This window comes from Mustela erminea, chromosome 4 (assembly GCF_009829155.1).
Source record: "Mustela erminea isolate mMusErm1 chromosome 4, mMusErm1.Pri, whole genome shotgun sequence".
Lineage (NCBI taxonomy): Eukaryota > Metazoa > Chordata > Mammalia > Carnivora > Mustelidae > Mustela > Mustela erminea.
Genome location: NC_045617.1, coordinates 140,898,601 through 140,919,547, shown reverse-complemented (window position 1 = coordinate 140,919,547; position 20,947 = coordinate 140,898,601). Strand labels below are relative to the sequence as shown.

At 36.7% G+C, this 20,947-nt stretch overlaps 1 protein-coding gene and 1 pseudogene across 5 annotated transcripts in view; one reads left to right on the top strand and one right to left on the bottom strand.

Moving 5' to 3' along the window:
• Positions 1-20,947, top strand: part of NUP153 (nucleoporin 153) — an 85,467-nt gene that overhangs the window by 25,832 nt on the left and 38,688 nt on the right. For 4 of the 5 annotated variants that reach the window (XM_032341189.1, XM_032341190.1, XM_032341191.1 and 1 more), the window contains 8 exons: positions 1,947-2,172; positions 12,272-12,520; positions 12,638-12,777; positions 12,861-12,989; positions 18,451-18,567; positions 18,660-18,704; positions 18,813-18,869; positions 20,768-20,911. In XM_032341189.1, the coding sequence (XP_032197080.1) occupies positions 1,947-2,172; positions 12,272-12,520; positions 12,638-12,777; positions 12,861-12,989; positions 18,451-18,567; positions 18,660-18,704; positions 18,813-18,869; positions 20,768-20,911 (1,107 nt within the window). The remainder of the gene's footprint in view (positions 1-1,946; positions 2,173-12,271; positions 12,521-12,637; positions 12,778-12,860; positions 12,990-18,450; positions 18,568-18,659; positions 18,705-18,812; positions 18,870-20,767; positions 20,912-20,947) is intronic. The other variant, XM_032341187.1, reaches the window with a different exon arrangement.
• LOC116587907 lies at positions 1,154-1,536 on the bottom strand (annotated as a pseudogene).

Sequence of the window (20,947 nt, the reverse complement as noted above, 5' to 3'; positions counted from 1 at the left end):
GGAGCCCGATGTGGGGCTCCATCCCAGGACCCTGGGATCATGACCTGATCCGAAGGCAGACGCTTAACCGACTGAGCCACCCAGGCGCCCCAGTGTCTTGATTTTTATCTGTTGTTTTTTGTACCTGTCAATTCATGTTTTTCCTCCTATGATTCTTTCTTTGAAATATTACTAATGCTACTTGATGAAGGAAATCATTCCCTAAACTTGGTTATCTCACCCCAGCTTGTTTCTGCTAATTTTTTTTCTCCTCATTAGTAATAAAATTATCGGTATGGTTCTGTTATATTTTGGAAATTGTGAGGTGCTTTCACCTTATTTCATTTGGTCTTCATTATGGTTCTCTCAGGTTGGAGTGGATGTTACTGTTTTACCTAGAGTAAATCAAAGTACAGGGAGGTACTCAAACTTTTCCTAGATCCTACCAATCCCAAAGCCCTTCCCTTAACTCTGTCCCTAGGTAAACCACAGTAGTTGTGTTTGTACCTTAGACAAATTACTTAAAACTTCACTGTCTCTCTTCATCCATAAAGTGACATTATTAATATCAATTTTATTAAAATTATTGTGAGGATTCAATTTAATATGTATAAACTACTTAGAACAGTGCCTGGCACATAGCAAAGCTACAATAAATGTTAAGAGCACTGATAGTTGTAACACATTTTTTTCCTCCCCTTAACAGTTGTCATAATAAAATTAATTCCTTGGATTTTCAGACAGCATGTGATGTAACAAAATTTTCCCATCAAAAAAACTTAGGTTATTTATTGAGTTTATTATGTTGGATTGTTATCTGTCTTAAAAAACCTCATTTTTAGGGCGCCTGGGTGGCTCAGTGGGTTAAGCCGCTGCCTTCGGCTCAGGTCATGATCTCAGGTTCCTGGGATCGAGTCCCACATCGGGCTCTCTGCTCAGCAGGGGGCCTGCCTCCCTTCCTCTCTATCTGACTGCCTCTGTCTACTTGTGTTCTCTGTCTGTCAAATAAATAAATAAAATCTTTAAAAAAAAAAACCTCTTTTTAATTGTCCAGGTTTTTTCTTTATTAGTGTACAGTAAAATAATTGTTTAAGGAAGCTGTTGAAGGTATTATTTATATTGCTTTTTTTTTTTTTTTTTTTTTTTTTTGCAGTTCTATGCCTTTATTTGACAATCAGCGATTGGTTCTCATCCATATTAAGTAGATTTTTTTGAAAGTGGCGACGGGTACATAGGAAACCAAAGTGTAGAGCATGTCTGGTGAATCTTTATCCCCATTACAGCTTTCTGGGCAATGGTGCATGGGTATGGAACGGAACATTCCTTATTCCTTTGGTCCAGACAGCTTTTTTGAGCCTGGTGTCAGTGTGTACATCTGGAGTTCCCATCTCCTTTATGGGAAATTTCTGGATCTCTTGGAGTGCTTGAGGGGCACACATGCTTCCTGAAACCCACTCCATGGTTGGGCTTGTGAATGTGGGTAACGTATTCTCCAGTCACTGTCTTGTTGATGGCAGAAAGGCCCTTCTTCTTGCCACCCTTCTTTGTAGGAGCCATTCTGCTGGGTCCTGGTTGGAAAGAAAATGTTGCTTCTTTTAATATTCTAGAATCAAAATAGAGACGCCTTTTCTTTGATATTATAGTATTTTAGTGCATTATTTTATTATTCAATCAAAAAAGTATATGGCTTATTGGATGGTCTGTTGGAGTTTTTAAGGGTTAGAACATAGGCCATTTGGGGCAGTTACTGACTCATGGATGTATGCATATGGAAGAAAGAAAGTAGGTATTTCATAATGTCTACAGAATTTGTAAAATACCAGCATGTCAGCATTAACTCAAATAACTGAACTTTAGGAAACTTTGTTGCAAGTAGTCATGATTTGCTTGATATGATTTCTGTAATTGGGTACATATTTAAAGAGATAAATTTCTAAAACTGTCTTATGTGTTTCTTCCTCCAATAGGGCATTCTTAGCAGAGTTACAGAATCTGTTAAGAATATTGTGCCAGGATGGTTACAAAGATACTTTAACAAGAATGAAGATGTATGTGGCTGCTCATCAGACACAAGAGAGGTTCCACAATGGCCAGAAAATAGAGAAGATGATCATCTGGTCTATGCTGATGAGGAGAACTCTAATATTCATGATGGGAGAATCACTCCTGAGCCAACAGTTAGTAATACAGAAGGTATGTAGAATGTGAATATTTTGTTAGGTGTGATAGGTTTTCATAAATCTTTTCACATTCCCTTGCTGTAGTTAAATCTCATTGGGTAGTACATAAGCTGTATAGGAGGAGGGTGATCAGGTTCAAATGAGTTCTTTATCAGCTTTTTGTTTAGTAAGTTGATATATCAGTTAGGAATGCAAGCTCTGGGATTAGACTTGGGTTTTGAATTTTCAGACCATCAACTGTCATGTGGCTTTTTGGACAGGAGATTGTGTTTCCCCCTCAGTGTCCTCATAATTGTTTTGTATAGGTCGTGGCACTAAGGCAACACTATATAAGTGTGAACTCTTAGAGTGAAACTGTGATAATGCCTTCCCCAACACTAGAATTTAGGTGTAGTATAACCACAGTTGGCGCCTGTCCTTTCCGCAGCACGCTCAGCTGGGTCATTTCATTAGTCTTAGAATTAAGTGAGCCTGCATTTTAATGGCTTGAACGTTTTTGGATCCTCTTACAGCATTTTGATGGGGTTTACAAATATTCAGTAGCTTCAGATAATCCATGAACATGGCGTATTTGGAAATATTTTTCTGTTATTTCACTGTATATAGTTTTTACAGCTTTATTGAGATATACTGTTTCACATACCCATTTAAAGTGTACAGTTCAACGCAAAAGAATGAAACCAGACCACTTACACCATACACAAAAATAAACTCAAAGTCGATTAAAGATTGAGATGTGAGATTTACAACCATAAAAATCATAGAAGAGAGCATAGGCAATAATGTCTCTGACATTGGCCATAGCTACATTTTTCTAGCTATGTCCCCTTAGGCAGGGGAAACAAAAGCAAAAATAAGCTGTTAGGGCTACATCAAAATAAAAAGCCTTTGCACAGCAAAGGAAACCTTAACAAAACAAAAAGGTAACCTACTTGAATGGGAGAAAGTATTTGCAAATGATATATCCAATAAGGGGTTAATGTCCAAAATATGTAAAAAACTTTAGCAACTCAACACCAAAAAACTCCACAAACATTCCGCCTAAAACATGGACGTAGGACCTGAGTAGACACTTTTCCAAAGAAGACGTAAAGGTAGCCAACAGACATATGAAAAGATTCTCATTATCAGTCATCACCAGAAAAATGAAAATCAAAACCACTATGAGATACCACCTCACACCTGTCAGAATGACTAAAATCAAAAAGACAAATAATAAGTGTTGGCAAGAATTTGGAGATAAAGGAATTCTTGTATACTGTTGGTGGGAGTGTAAATTGGTGCAGCCACTGTGGAAAACATTGTGGGGGTGGAAGTTCCTCAGAAAATTAAAAGTAGAATTACCACAGGATCCAGCAGGTCCACTACTGGGTATTTAAAGAAAAAGAAAACACTAATCTAAAAAGATAAATGCACTGCTGTGTTTATTATAGCACTGTTTATAACAGCCAAGTTACGGAAGCAATACAATTGTCCATCGATAGAGAATGGGTGCGGAAGATGTGGAACGAACACACACACACACACACACACACACACACACACACACACACAGGAATAGTATGTGACCATAAGAAAAGATGAGATCGTGCCATTTGCGACAACATGCATGGACCTAGAAGGTATTGTGCTAAGCTAAATAAGTCAGAGAAGTGAAGACAAAGCCATATGATTTCAGTCATGTGGAATCTAAAAAAACCAGATGAATAAATAAACAGAAAGCAGAGTCAGAATGATAACTAGAGTGAACAAACTGATGGTTGCCAGAGGGGAGGGTGTATGGAGGTGGGCAAATAGGTGAAGGTGGGCCGGAGATACAGGCTTCTAATTAGGGAGAAAAGAAGTCAGGGGCGTGAAAGGCATAGCATAGAGACAGTGTTGTTGTCGTAGTGTTGTGTGGCAACAGATGGAAGCTGCACTTGAGAGCATCCCTTAATGTATAAACTTGTTGAATCATATGTTGTACACCTGAAACTAATGTCATGTTGTGTGTGAACCTGTACTCCCAAATTTAAAAAGATAAAGTATCCAATTCAGTGGTTTTAAATATATTCGCAGTGTTGTTAAACTGTCACCACAGTCCGTTTTAGGGCATTTTCATTACCATCCCTGTCACCACCCCCAAACCCTAGACCCATTAGTAGTCATTCCCCATCCCAGGCAACCACTGATTTGTCTTTGTCTCTCTGTAGATTTTCCTAGACTGGACATTTCATATAAATGGAGTCACAGAATATATGGTCCTTTGTTGACTGGCTTACTTCACTTAGCATGTTTTCAAGGTTCATCCAGGTCGTGGCATGCATCAGAGCTTCTTTTTATTGCCAGGCAGTATTCCATGGTAGGGATAAAACTCCCATTCTGTTTATCCATTCATTAGTTACTAGACATTTGGGTTTTTCCACTTCTTGAACATTATGAATACTGCCTCCCTGAATATTCATGTGTGCAAAGTTTTGTGTGGCTATGTTTTTTCTTGTGTGTATACCTAGGAGTAGAATTGCTAGAGCACATAGTAATTCTGACATTTTGAGGAATAGATGTTTTCCAAAGCGGATATATCATCTTGCCTTCTCACCCACAGCGTATGAAGATTACAATTTCTTTAATCCTCACCAGCCTTTTCCATCTCTAAATGTTTTTTTTAAAGTTAATTTTTTGTGTTTTTTTTTTGTAATCTCTACACCCAGCATGGGGCTTGAACTTATGACCGTGAGATCAAGAGCCCGGGCTGACCCAGCCAGGCATCCCTTTAATTTTTTTTTTTATAGCTCTTTTAGTGGGTCAAAGTGGCATCTTGTGGTTTTGATTTGCATTTCCATGATGACGAGTAATACTGAGCATCTTACCATATGCTCATTGGCTGTTTGTATATCTTTGGAGAAATAACTATTCGCATCTCCTTTTTCCATTTTTAATTGGATTATTTGTCTTTCTGTTGTTGAATTGGATGAGGTCTTTGTATATTCTGGATGTAAGTCCCTTATCAGTGTAGGATTTACAGATATTTTCCCTCTTCTATGGATTGTCTTTTTTACTTTCTTTTTTTTTTGTTTTTTTTTAAGATTTTATTTATCTATTTGACAGAGAGAGATCATAAGTAGGCAGAGAGGCAGGCAGAGAGAGAGAGAGCGGGAAGCAGGCTCCCTGCTGAGCAGAGAGCCCGATGCGGGACTCGATCCCAGGACCCCGAGATCATGACCTGAGCCGAATGCAGCGGCCTAACCCACTGAGCCACCCAGGCACCCTCTTTTTTACTTTCTTGATAGTGTTCTTTGAAGCACAAAAGTTCTTAAATTTTTTAAAGATTTTATTTATTTATTTGACAGAGAGATCGCAAGTAGGCAGAGAAGCGGGTGGGGAGGGGAGCAGGCCCCCCGCTGAGCAGAGAGCCGGATGCAATGCAGGACTAAGTCCCAGGACCCTAAGACCATGACCTGAGCCAAAGGCAAAGGCTTAACCCACCAAGCCATGCACACGCCCTAAAAGTTTTTAATTTTGATGAAGTCCTGTTTATCTCTCCATATGTTTCTTTATATTTATTTTCTTTCACTATATGTTTTAGCTTATAAAAGTTTTCTGACTATGTGTTGAAGTCTTGTCTTGCCTAAATAATTGAGGTGGGTGTATGGCCTGTTAATTTTGTTGGATATAGTAACATCTTTTCTTGCCTGATTTGCTTGTCATGAAACCCAGTGAGAATGAAGTGGGCTTGAAAAAATGATTCCCAGTGTGGACAAATGGCTTCCCTAAGTTTTCTTAGTAATTCTCAGTTTGGCTTAGTCTTTAAATGTTTGCTTATTTTTTGTTAGAATAACTTGGGAAGTTCTATTATCTATACTTTGGACAGATTTCTTTCAGATACATTACCAACAACCGCCTTGAGGCTTTATCTAGTAGGTCTATGCTGACTGACTTCATGTCATTTTTTTCCCTGGGCACTTAAGGGGGACCCTGGCTTCTCCTTTCCGTTAGAGACTTCCAGTGTTCCCCGGCCAATATCCACAGTGACTGACACTATTTTCCATCTTAATGAGCATGCTTTTTGAGGATTAACTATCTTGAAGATTTAATTTAGTTCAGCGGTGAGATAAATGGAGTGTTCCTTATTTCACATCTGTAAAGTTCTTTTTTGTGTGTGTTTGTATTTTCAGTAAAATAATGGAATTAATTCGGTGGTTTGCCGAGGTCATTTCCAACTTGGATTTTATGCATTATGTCACTAAGGTTATATCATAGCTTTTCTGTTACACGTATAGTATACTTACCTTTGTGATTTAGTGTCTAAAATTACCATGGAAGATTTCAAACTGCGCAGGTAAGGAGGATAGTGCAGTGAAACTCCCACGTACCCATTACCCGGCTTCAAAGACAACCCACTGATGGCTGATCTTGTTTTCTCTGTTTGCACACTTACTCACCCTAACTTCTCTAATTATGTAGAAGCAAATTGTGAGCTGCTTCTTTATAGTAATTTCAGGAACTTGATAGCATTTCCCACCTCATTCTTACCTTAAATCTGAATCCTGCTCCTATCTTTGTCTTTCTTTCTTTCTTTCTTTCTTTTTTTTTTAAGATTTTATGTATTTATTTGAGAGTGAGCATGAGTGTTGGGAGGGGCAGAGGGTGAGGGGAAAGCAGTCTCCCCACTGAGCAGGGAGCCCAATGAGAGGTTGTTGGATCATGACCTGAGCCAAACGCAGACGCTTAACCAACGGAGCCACCCATCTGCCCCAATCCTGCTCTTATCTTAAGTTTTAGTCCCAGGGATGCCTGGGTGGCTCAGTGGGTTAAGCCTCTGCCTTCCGCTCAGGTCATGATCCCAGGATCCTGGGATCGAGTCCCCCATCGGGCTCTTTGCTCGCAGGGAGCCTGCTTCTTCTTCTCTCTCTTTCAGCCTGCCTCTCTGCCTACTTGTGATCTCTGTCTGTCAAATAAATAAATAAAATCTTTAAAAAAAAAAAACAAAAACTTTTAGTCCCAGATAGTTCTTTTCTGGGTATTGGATTATTCAGTAGTTGTAATCACATAATATGTAATTTAAAATACCATTGATAACTCCCCAGTCTGATGAATATAGCTCTTACTAGAGAAAGAACTGTTTACTCTGAAACACTACATTTAAATTTGACAGTGCATTCTCAAAAAACAACTTAGACCTCTCTGCTCTTAAAGTGGTGTCAGATTATTCGAAGCTTAAAATAATGGAAAGCTTAAAGCAGTCCTGAATGTTGTTTACTCAATATTAATTTTGCCAGTGTAACTTTTGTATTAATAGTAACTGGAGCTGGAGGGGATTGTGCATTCTTCAAATAGTACAGGGCAGTACGAACAGTTATAGAATCTGTGGCCCATTTAAAATCTGTTCTCTGCAGCTTTCTGCCTGTGTACTTTGTTGTGTTGACTATCTTAATGATGGTGAGCCTTTGGGTGTCTGGATTTCTTCTGCTAGGTTAGTGGAATCTGAAATAATGTACAGGTTTCATTGAGTTAGTTATGAGTTCAGGCCTCCGAAAGACTCCACAATGGCATATCTAGTACACTAGTCAGCAGTAGATTGAAGTTGTGGACTGCTTTCTCTAATTGATACCATGTGATTATAGGTATATTCTTAGAAACTGAGCATTTGTGGCTGATAGAAATCTATAGATGACATTGCCTTATTTACTCACATTATCCCAGACTGTCTTTGGGCTTGGTTTTGGGGTAAAGTAGTCCTGTAAGTATTAAAAAGTAACACTGCTTTTAGCATCATGCCTTCAAGTAGACATAGGTCATAGTAGATTTCTTTTTTCTTTATAGTTTCTGTGTAGACTAGATTTAGCAGATGTCTGCCCATAGCTAGAAAATTGTCCCCTTGCTTTTCTCCTATAGGATAAACTGCTGCAGGGATGAGAGAATGAGATAAGTAAAAAACAGTTTCATGGTATAGTATACTACAAAATGAGAATACTAAATACCCCAAGAAACATTTCAGCCTTTATGTATGTGCATCCTGACTGCAGAAAAATTGAAATAATGTGTAAATGCCAAAAGGTTTAACTGTCAGTACCAGTAGATTTTCAGACTCGAGCCAGTATCTATCTTGAGTGAACTTGATAAGAAATTATTACATATAAAACAATTTAAATGTTCTATTGGATTTTTAAAATATGGCTTTTTGTGAATAGTGACTTTTTAAAAAGATTTTATTTATTTATTTGACAGAGAAAGAGAGCGAGTGAGACAGCACAAGCAGGGGGAGCAGTGGAGGGAGAGGGAAAAGCAGGCTCTCCTTTGAGCAAGGAGCCCAACATGGGTTTCGATCCCAGGACCCTGGGATCATGACCAGAGCCGAAGGCAAATGCTTAACTGACTGAGCCACCCAGACGTCCCTCTTTTGGTTAAATTCTAAGTGTTTTATTCTTTCTGATGCCATTGTTAATTGAGTTTTTTGTTTTCTTTACTTTTCTTTTTTCTTTCTTTTTCCTTTTTTTTTTTTTTTTTTTTTTTTTTGATTTTAGTTATTTATTTGAGAGAGAGCAGGAGAGTCGGGGTGAGGGAGAAGCAGACTCCCGACTGAGCAGGGAGTTTAATGCAGGGCTTGATTCTGGGTCTCCGGGATCATGACCTGAGCCAACGGCAGACGTTTAACCCACTGGGCCACCCAGGCACCTCTGGAATTGTTTTCTTATTTTCTTTTCAGAATGTGCATTGTTAGTGTGTAGAAACAGGTCACTTTTGTGTAATCTGCTATTTTGCTGAATTTGTTTATTCCAGCAGGGTGTGTGTGTGTTTATGTATGTGTGCAATATTTAGGAGTTTCTGCATATAAGCTGTATCATTTGTGAATAGAGATATTTTACTACTTCTTTTCCAGTTTGGATATCTTTCTTCTGCTTGCCTTACAACTCTGTCCAGAGCTTCAAGTACTGGTTCAATAGAAGTCGGTAGAGCAGGTGTCCTTGTCTTGTTCCTGATTTTAGAGGAAAATCTCTTTTACCACTGGGTTTGATATTAGCTGTGAGTTTTTCATATATGGCTTTTATTAAGTTGATGTTTCTTTCTAGTCCTAGTTAAGTGTTTTTATCTGCATCTTATTTTTTGCATAATAGTATTCTGAAACTAATCCAGAATTGTTTTGTATTGCCTATGCTGTTAAGTATTTTTGAAGACCTACTTTGGGAAGAAAATTACAGCATAGCAAATACGGTTCAGCAGTACATTAAAGAATAGTAGAATCTTCTTACTGGGAAGAGTTAATCTTGGGATGTTAGGAATCATTCATCGTGAGGGTTTTAATATAATCAGCATATTTAATTTTTTTTTTTAAAGATTTTATTTATTTATTTGACAGAGAGAGATCACAAGTAGGCAGAGAGGCAGGCAGAGAGAGAGGAGGAAGCAGGCTTCCCACTGAGCAGAGAGCCCGATGCGGGACTCGATCCCAGGACCCCGAGATCATGACCCGAGCCGAAGGCAGCGGCTTACCCCACTGAGCCACCCAGGTGCCCCTATAATCAGCATATTTATAGGTGAAGTGATCTTACAGTTTTTTTCTTTCTGGTAGATATTTAATAGGCATTTACTAAAACTTAAAATCCATTCTTCTTTATTTCATTTAGAAGTTGGATTCCACCACTTCTATAACATGTTAGTCAGTCGTCCAAAGGCCACAATCATATGTAATGTGAAACATTAGAAACATTCCCATTAAAATCAGATATAAAATGGAAGCCCATTGTTACTACTTCTAGATATTAAAGATATAATTATAGAGGATGTCTGTATATGTGTAAGTATTGGGAAGAAGGAGGCAAAATGATCCTTGCCTGCCAGTAATAGCCAGAAAACCTAAGCCAATTGATTAAACACAACAAAACAAAACTTGTTAGACTAAGAGAATTGTAGAAGAGAAATTAATCACAAAATTAATACAGGAAAAAAACCCAATAACTCTTACTTACTTTCTACTGTCAAGTGCCCTTAATTCTGGTTTCTGCCTGCATGTTCTGCTTGGACTCCAGTTTTCTCTTCCAGGTCCAGAAATGTGCCTAGGTAGAGAGCGGGATAGCGATAGGGCTCACTTTTTGAGTTTTCTATTTATTTTGAGTTTTTATGTTTTTGAGTGATGTTTTTTATTGTCTGAAAGACGTCCATTTTGTCTAGTTTAATTATTACTTAAAATAAATAGAAGGGCTAGTCTGGAGGCCTAGTTATTCTAGCCTGTCTTTTTGTAAACTTGAAAAACGATTTTTAAAAAAAATTTTTTTAAAGATTTTATTTATTTATTTGACAGAGATCACAAGTAGGCAGAGAGGCAGGCAGAGAGAGAGAGGAGAAAGCAGGCTCCCTGCTGAGCAGAGAGCCCGATGTGGGGCTTGATCCCAGGACCCTGGGATCATGACCTGAGCCGAAGGCAGAGGCTTTAACCCACTGAGCCACCCAGGCACCCCTTGAAAAGTGATCTTAAAGTTCTTGAAAATAGACCTGAAGATGAATAGAGAGATTCTGAAAAAGAATAAGGGGAATGTGCAGGGTGGTTGGAGTAACTTCTACAGTTACTAAATGTGTTCTAAAGTTAGAGTAAGTAAAGCATTATCCTGCTAGTGCAGATACATCACTGGGGAAAGGAGTGAAAAGCCTTTTGGAACTTAGTATTGTGGTAGTGGTGGCTTTTCAATCAGTGATTAAAAGATAGCTTGTTTAAGACGGTTATTTTAGAATATGAACAGGCTAACCGTTTGGAAAACAATGAAGCCTGAATCATTCTTTCACTACTACATCATAACTGATTCCAGATGGACTCAAGATTAAAGATTATATTGAAATAAAAGTGACAGTGCAGTACCAAAAAAAAAAATGAGTAAAATTTTTAATTTCTTACAGTCTTGGAATGGTAAAAGTCTTTGTAAATAAGGTGCAGGTTATTTTCTGTACTGTAAAAGACACCCATCAACAAAATGAATAGGTTCAACCAATGGTGAAAAATTATTTCAGATCATATCACAGGATCTTACTGATTAAAAATTAGATTTTAACTTATTTTATTAGTAAGAGGGACTATATCAGTAAGCAATTAATAGAAGAAATGTAAATGACCAATGAATATAGAGAAGGATGCTCAGTAGCCCTCTCATTTAAGTAAATGTAAGTAAGATAATGATGCCATTTGACGTAGTAGATTGACGGAAATCAAAAAAGGTTAATACCCAGGGTTAGGATGGCGGAAATGTACTTTGTCATTTGCTCTTTGTGGGAGTTTAGCTTGACAAGATCACAGTATGTCTCATAAGCAGAAACGAGCTCACACTCTGATCAGTCCCCAGAGCAGTACCAATGTAACTGTTTATCCCATGGAATCTCATACCTTGGTTCCTCAGGCAGCTCTAGGGGCTCAACCTAGGCTTACAGAATCAGATATTTCTTTTGAGTAGCTTAAGAGTATTTGTTTAATAATTTCATGTTTTTGTTATAGTTTTAGAGAACTGTGGATTAATCCAAAAGAATATTCTGAAAAGTATGCAGATATCAGTGCATATGTTTGATGGAGCATTGGGGAAATAATCACATAAATATAATCAATGCCTGTGATAAAATACAACGTGGTCTTTAAAGCGAATGCTTTGTATATAGAGATAGTTATATTGGTAAACAGAAAAACAAGTCCTAGAACTGGATGCATCGTGTGATCATGTAATTAGGGACAGCATTTATGTGTGCATATAAAATATCTGGGAGGGATACACAAATTTAATAGTGGTTGTGCCCGGAGGAAGACATCCTTTTTGTTTCATGGCTTTCTTAATAGCTTCTTTGATTTTATTTTTTACAAGCAAGTTTTACAATAGCAATTCAAGGAAAAGAAAAGGACCACGCACTTTTAGAAGTTGTATGTGAACCCTGAAACATGGTTTGATACTCAGTTAAGTAAATTCATTGCAGTGAGATGAAATCTTGTTTGGCTAAATAATTGCCTAAATTGGGCTTATCATGGGAGGCTTCAGTGACTTGCATTGAACATATATTTATTATATAGTATTTTTTTTTCTTTTTAGACTCTATTTGTTGTGATACTGTATTGCTTTTTCTAAGCTGTGTATTCATAACATATATATATATATTTTTTAAAGAACCCTCAACAACTAGTACTTCTTCAAATTACCCAGATGTATTAACAAGGCCTTCTCTTCATCGGAGCCATATGAATTTCTCCATGTTGGAATCTCCTACGTTACACTGTCAGCCCTCCACATCCTCGGCATTCCCAATTGGCAGTTCTGGATTTTCCCTTGTAAAGGAAATTAAAGATTCTACCTCTCAGCATGATGATGATAACATCTCAACTACCAGTGGTTTTTCTTCAAGAGCTTCTGATAAAGGTATTCTTGGCATTTGGTAGTAAAGTTAAATTTCGTGGGATAGGTTTTCTTCTGACTTGTAATTTCCATTTTCTTATAATTAGTGCTCTTACTATGCAGTGCATATTTTTGTTTCAGATATAGCTGTTACGAAGAACACTTCAGTGCCACCTCTGTGGTCCCCAGAGGCTGAACGTACTCCTTCTCTCTCACAGCACACTGCCACCAGCTCGAAAAAACCAGCATTCAACTTGGCTGCCTTTGGAACACTTTCCCCTGTGAGTGTACTAATAGGATTTGATTTAATCACATTAGTTTTCAGTGTTCATTGCTCATAATTTATTGTTGTGTTTCTGTGCAGTCACTTGGGAATTCTTCAGTCCTTAAAACAAGTCAACTTGGAGATTCTCCGTTTTATCCTGGAAAAACAGTGTATGGTGGGGCAGCAGCTGCTGTAAGACAGCCTAAACTACGAAACACAGCGTATCAGGTTGGTTTGAATAGAAGGACTGAAAACTTAAAAATAGTAATAATAATTGACAAGTAACTCATGGACCTCAAGTGGAGTTGTGGTTTGGCTATTTGTTTTGGTAAAGTGATAGAGCTGTGGGTTAGAAACATTCTTTTTATTTAGGGACTATCTGAACATTATTTTGACCCAAGTGAATATTTATTCATTACATTTGTGAGTGTGTTTTATGCATCTGTGCTTTAGAAATTAATTTGGGAGTTAATATTCCTCTTAAAAAAATTGAGGTGTAAATTATGTTTAGTGAAACTTACCCTTATTAGAGTAATTGAATTTTAACAGAATATTTACAGTCGTGTGCCCACTCTGCGAAGTATTGAATAAACACTTCCATCACCCCAAATGTTACCTTATGCCTGTCTATAGTTGACCCCTCTTTCTGCTTTCTACCCTTTGGCAACCACTGATCTGTTTTCTTTCCCTGTAGTTTTGATATTTCCAGAATGTCATTTAAATTTGATCTGTAATTTCTAGCCTTTTGAATATGGCTCATTCTACTCAGTGTAATGCATCTGAGATTAATATATATTTTTGCCTGTATCAGTAGTTCTTTTATTGCTGAGGTGTAATTTGTTTATCCGTTCCCTAGTGAAAGGACACTTGGGTTGCTTCTGATTTGGGGCATTTCTGATTAAAGTGGTTATGAACATTTTGTGTGAACATTAATTTTCATTTCTCTTGAGTAAATACCTAGAAGTTGGCTGCTGGGTCTTATGTTAAGTATACATTAAACTTTATAATAAATTGCCAGACTGTTTTCCAGAATGACTGGCACCACTTTGCATTCAGTTCATCTAGTTTCTTTGGTTTTTCTTTTCTTTCCTTTTCTTTTTTTTTAATTTTAGTCATTCTGATAGGCATGTGGTGGTAACTCCACATTGCTCTGGTTTTTATTTATGAAACTGAGCATCATTTTGTGTGCTTAATTGCCATAAATGTATCATCTTTGGTGAAACATCTGTTCAGATCTTTTGCCCGTTTTTTGTTTTAAAGATTTATTTATTGATTTTTAGAGTGTGTGTGCACACATGTGAAACGGGGGAGGGGCAGGGAGAGGGATTCTCAAGCAGACTGCCAGCTGAGCTGGGAGCCCAAGTGAGCTTCCATCTCATGACCCGGAGATCATGTCCTGAGCCGACATCAAGAGTCAGACACTCAACCAGCTGAATAACCCATGCTCCCCTTGCCTGTTATTTAATAGGGTTGTTTTCTTATTAATGAGTTTTGAGAGTATGTTATTCCTTTATTAAGTCCTTTGTTAGATATATGTTGTAGAAACCTGGCTTAAGTCTTTTGAAGAGAAGGTTTTTACTTTTGATGGCATTTAGTATATATATATATTTTTAATTTTCTTATATGGTTCATGCTTTTGGTGTAGTATGTAAGACATTTTTGTCTAAGCTAGGGTCACAGATTTTCTTTGTTTTCTAGAGGCTTTATAGTTTGAGGTTTTAATTTAGACTTCTGATCTGTTTTGAGTTAATTTTTTTCTGTGGTATGTATCATGTCAGGGATCAAGATTTTTTTTTTTGACATAAGGGATGTCCAGTTTTTCTAATACTGTTTGCTAAAAAGTTTATACAGTCTATGTTGCTTTGCCTTGGCCTCCTTTTTTTTTTTTTTTAATTTTTTATTTATTTGGCAGAGAGAGACACAGCGAGAGAGAGAAGAAGAGAGATAGAAGCAGGGGGAGTGGGAGAGGGAGAAGCAGGCTTCCCAATAAGCAGGGAACCTGATGTGGGACTCGATCCCAGGATTCTGGGATCACAACCTGAGCCGAAGGCAGATGCTTAACAACTGCGCCACCCAGGCTTCCCTTGGCTTGGCCTCTTTATTTGAAAATCAGTTGACCATATATGTGGCTCTGTTTCTTGACTTTCTATTATTTTCATTTCATGTATCCTTTGGCCAACTCGAAATTCTCTTGACTACTGTAGCCTTACAGTAATCTTGAAATCACTAATGTGAGTCCTCCAGCTTTATTCTTTTACAAGTTTTTTTGGGTTTCCTAGATCTTTTGCTTTTTCATAATTTTAGAATCACATTACTGGTTTCTGCAATCTACTGGAATATTGATTAGGATTGCGTTGAATCTAAAGGTGAATTTAAGGGAGAATATACATCTTAATAAACTTGAATCTCCCAATCCTTGAACACAACATGGCTCTCCATTTACTTGTCTTTTTGAAATTTCTTTGATCAGTGTTTTATAGTATTCATCATACAGAACTTGCACATATTTTGTTAGATTTATACTTAAGTTTTCATGTTGTTTGATACTAGTTGAGATATAATAGCCCAAATAGTCTATTTAGTAAATTGAATATGTAAAGATATCTTCCAGCAAAGAAAACTTCAGGCTCAGATAACTTCCTTGGTGAATTCTACCAAATACTTCAAGAAAGAAAGAATACCAGTTCTACACAAACTTTTTCATATAATAGGGCACCCTTCCCATTGTATTTGTGAGAGCAGCATTACTCTGATACTGAAACAAACTGAAGAATAAAAACCATGAACATCTCCACAGATGCATAAAACACATTTGACAAAATTCAGTGTCCAGACATGATAAAAATTTTCTGTAGCCTGGGGAGTAAATGGAGATCTCCTCAACCTGTTAAAGGGTGTATCTATAGAAAATCTTCAGTTAGCATGATACTAGTGGTGAAAGACTGAGTACTCTTCTCATCAGGTCAGGAAGAGAACGAGGATATTTAATGCCACGCTGCAGGTCTAGCCAACGCAGGAAGAAGAAATGCAAGGCATAGACATTGTGCTTATCTACATAGACAAGCCCAAGAAATAAAAAAACAATTATCAGAACTTATAATTGAGTTTAGCAAGATCACAGAAGACAAGGTCAATATACAAAATCACTTGTATTTACATAAGTATTAGCAAAGAACAAGTGGAAATTGATAACTTTTAAAAAAATAAATTCAAGGTGAATTCCTTGATTCTGTGTTGCCCTTAAGAGTTTTTTGAAGCTCATAAAAATGGTTTTGTTGTGTATATTACTGTGCTTGCTTTTACAGATTTTGACATTTTAAAGATGGAGAAATAATTATACTTGCAGTGTGTAGGCTTTTCGAGAAGGGAGTCTATGTGAAGCTGACAGTCCATAACAAATACAGCAATGGGATAGAAACAAGTGTATATATATATATATATATGTATATATTTAAATTTAATTTAATTTTTTCAGTGTTCCAAGATTCATTGTTTATGCACAACACGCAGTGCTCCACGCAATACGTGCCCTCCAAGATTTTTTTTGTCTTTAGTTTCTTGCTTTCCTAATTGGAGGATGATTTCATGTATATAGTTAACAGTAATTAGGAGATTTATATCTGAAAGTGTTCATGAAGGGCAATATTTTGTTATTTTAGGAAGTGTTAACTGAATGTTAGAGTTACATGGGGAGCTTTTTCTAGAGCTTAACTGGATCATAGATAGTACTCCTTTAAACATTTTTTTTTTTTAAGTTAAAAGAATAATTAAGTGTCTTAGAAGATAGGATGATGCAAGCCTATGATTCATAGAATAGTCCAAGTCAGAGTGTCCTCTTGCTATTTCTTCCTTTCTTACATTGAATCTTAACACTTTTTAATGCTAAGTTGTGATGTACCTTTAAAATCCTTCTCAGCACAGGCTTCCAAATGTTCTATCATTGATATTTGGGATGAGTCTATTACTCCTTTCCCTAGAGTGTTAGAGCTGGGAGATACATTAAAGATTCTCTAACTCAGTTCTGTTTTATTGATTAGCGAATCGAGGCCTTGAGTGGCCCGTGGCAAGTAGAATCCAGTGACAGGACAGACTATCATAATTTCCTAGAGGATTTTTTTTTTTTTTTTTTTTTTTTTTAAATATTTTATTTATTTATTTGACAGAGAGAGAGATCACAAGTAGGCAGAGAGGCAGGCAGAGAGAGAGGAGGAAGCAGGCTCCCTGCAGAGCAGAGAGCCCGATGTGGGACTCGATCCCAGGACCTGAGATCATGACCTGAGCCGAAGGCAGCGGCTTAACCCACTGAGCCACCCAGGCGCCCTTCCTAGAGGATTTTAATGTTGACCTCGTGTTTGCCAAAGATTTTGGCCTGAACAGCAGTCTTTAATGGGCATCCAGTTCTTAATAAAACTGTTAAAGAATACTTGAGGCTACTCTGAAAATGTCATTAAATGTTTGGTATCAGAGAAACGTTATTTATAAATAATTATTATGACTCAATTTTTCGGATGTTATAGGTATTTGTAGAAACTATGTTATGTTTCGATTGTGATAATATCTTTATATCAAGCATTGCCAAATTGTTTTGTGGCAGTCACTTGGTTATTGGATTGTTGTAATGATTCTTGAGCAAAGAAACTATTTTAATTGGAATTTGTAAACATTGCTTGTACATTAAAGGATACTTATCTGTTCTTTATAAGGGGTTTTCCTTAACTCCAATTTTTTTTTTTTAAGATTTTAATTATTTATTTGACAGAGAGAGAGATCACAAGCAGGCAGACAGGCAAGCAGAGAGAGAGAGAGAGGGAAGCAGGCTCCCCGCCCAGCAGAGAGCTGAGATCATGACCTGAGCAAAGGCAGAGGCTTAACCCACTGAGCCACCCAGGCTTCCCTTTAACTCCAATTTTAAGAAGGTTAAAGATCATGAAGAAATAGCCCGAGTGTTTAAAATTTTTCTTATGTCAAAATTTGAAAAAGTTAGTTTAAAAAATCTCAGGGTCCTGGTATCGAGCCCCGCATCGGGCTCTCTGCTCCGCAGGAAGCCTGCTTCCTTCTTTCTCTCTCTCTCTCTCTGCCTGCCTCTCTGCCTACTTGTGATCTCTGTCTGTCAAATAAATAAATAAAATCTTTAAAAAAAAAAAAAAAGTAAATTTCCTTTACAATAGATACCGTAACCTCGTTTAGTTATCTTGGAATTTAATTAACTAATACCTAGAGTAATATTTCAATACAGTTCTCGTTAATTTAGTTCTCTCTTTCACTTATTTATGTATTTTTTATTGAATTACAGTTGCCACAATGTTGTGTTAGTTTTAGGTGTACGGCATAGTGATTGAACAGGAAGTGTTCTTTGATGTAAATATCAGGGATAAATGGCTCAAGGTAATGGTAAAACTTTATAACAATGATCTCACTTTTCTTACTTAAATTAACATAGCTGCAGATCTGTAGGTGTGGTGCGTGCTTATTTGTTTCTGATTGTAAAAGTAATTGGCTTTTCAGTAAAGGTATAAAGAAAAAAAGTTGAACTTCATGCTTGATGACACCACCCAGAGATAAATTGCTTTTACCACATTAATTCCGTTTCTCTTTGAATATCCATTCTGTTTTGTAAATATTTTCATCTCCTGAAATATGGGCTTTAGAGTTAAGGGTCCAGAAAAATAATACAGTGTTCACTTTATAGGCGCCAGTCAGAAGACAGATGAAAGCTAAGCAGCTCAATGCACAATCCTATGGTGTGACCAGTTCAACCGCTCGGCGAATATTGCAGTCTTTAGAGAAGATGTCAAGCCCTCTAGCGGTAAATTTTTAAAATCACAATTAAACGCGGGTGTGTGACAATTTGAGTTTCGTGAAAAATCTTAAATTTTGTTACTGTTTCAATATTAACAGGATGCAAAAAGAATTCCATCTGTTGTTTCTTCTCCCCTGAATTCTGTAAGTTGACTTTTAAACCTCTTTTAGAGATCTATTTTTATATATTGGTGATGAAAGTCATACTTTTCAAATTTCCAATTTATTCTAATAGTATTTTTACTTTTTCAGCCTCTGGATAGGAGTGGAATAGATACCACTGCAGACTTTCAGGCCAAAAGGGAAAGGGTAAATCTTTTTCTGCATTTATTAAAGTTTCAGCAGTTTTGTTATATTTAAGTTAGTAAATATCCAAATTGAATTTGATAGTCATTAGGGAACATGTTTGAAAGATAAGACTGTTTTGCTTGGACATTGTAGCTTCTTATGAGGGCCTGCCTTAGTACAGATCTGTAAGTGCAGTAAATGCTCAGTCATAATTTTTTGGTTAATTGGCATTTCCGTTTTCAGCATCTTGGTAGTCTACCTTCCGATAAATAAAAGTAGGAGTAAACAGTGCATGAAGTGTTTAGTAATCATAGAAGTTCAGTGAACTAAAACCCACATTGAGCATAGTTAGCTTTGTAAACTTTCCTCATTAACAAATAAATCAAATCTGTGGTGTGTAATAGAATTTCAGATTGCTAGATCTTTCATTAGTCAGCCCAAAATACTGTTTCAAGGTATGGGAACTACTACAAACTGTAAGTTAGTATCTTAATAACACTTCTTGTGTTCTATTTGGTAAAAATTAGCTTTGGAGGTTACTCTGGGGGAAAATGAAATGCTTAATAGAGTTAAAGAGGTGTATTTTTTGTTAGTTATACTTGTGGCTAGTTAAGTATCCTTCAAGAAAGCAGATTCCCAGATCTTATTTGTGAAAGCATTTATTGCAACACCAGTTTCCCCCAGAAGTAACTGATAGCAAGAATCATAGTTTTCTGACTTAACTGTGGGAACTGTGTATAAGATATTGGTAAATTATAATTATTTTCACTGAAACTTTGCAGAGAAGGGGTAAAATTGAGGGGTATTGGGTGAATAGTGTTGCTTTACAGGTTTTAGATGTCTGTAATCAAGCAAGAGGGAATCCATTATTAGCCATTGTGATAGGATTAATTTATGGTATTAGCTGCTTTTCTCAAACTCCTGGTTTATATCAGATTGTCTAAAAAGAAGTAAATGTAAAAAAACTGTGCTGTAATACAAGTTCTCATTGATTAAAGTTATATTAAAGGTTGAGTATCGTAGCAATAGAATTTTATTAATGGGTGTTAGGATATATAAAGGCCAGAATATAATATCGTAGTTCATGTTTCACAGATGTGATCAGAGCAGTCTGCAGAATAGACTCTCTCATTGAGTTGTAAGATCACAGTTGTGATGAGGATTTAGGGAAGAGCTAAAATACAGAGGCTTTGCCTTGGAAACCAATGTTGCTCACAGCTGCTTCAGAGTGAAAGGACTGTATTCATAGCATCACAGTGTTTGGACAGAGTAGAAGTTCTTGGCTTTATAGTCATCTTACACCAATAGGACTTTTACTGTGTTTCCTTTTTGCAAAGGACTGTTGACAAAACACTTGTGTGCTTAGATAATAATGCCAGTTTATTTTAGGATTTGAAATTCTTAACAGAGTTTTATACTCTGTTTTTTGCTAATAATAGAGGAAAATAAACTTGGAGAGAGGTTTCTCATTTTTTGGGCAACTATTTTCATAGCTAGTTTAAAAATAATCTTATTTCCAGTTGAAGGATATCTAAAAAGTAATTTGGGGAAAACATGGCAAAATCAGTTTTAGTTTCTGTATTCAAAATTCAACTTGTAAAATCTTAGATTTGTAGAATAGTTTTGAATATAGTTTCCATTTTGTGAATGTGCACATATATATGAAAAGTCATTCAGTCTAGAAAAAAATGGTCTGTGAAACCCATTTGGAATTTTTTATATAGGTTTATAAATATATATACCTTTGGTTCTGTTACTGTCAGTTTTTCCTTTTAGTGTTTGTTTGCATTCTCTGGGTATTTCTCTAAGAAGTGCTCGTAGTCTCTAGGTGACATTAGCTATTGCCAGATAAGTTTTAGATATGTGCGGATACATATTTGAAAGTAAAGGTTTGTCTTTGATTTCTGATTACCTATTAGGTGGACTCTCCGTATCCTCCTGTTCAGAGACTCTTGACCCCAAAGCCAGTTTCCATAGCAAATCGAACTGTTTATTTTAAACCATCTCTGACTCCGTCTGGTGAATTAAGGAAGACTAATCAAAGAATAGATAAAAAGCACAGTGTGAGTATGTGTTTATTTTCACTCGTCTTTGAATAT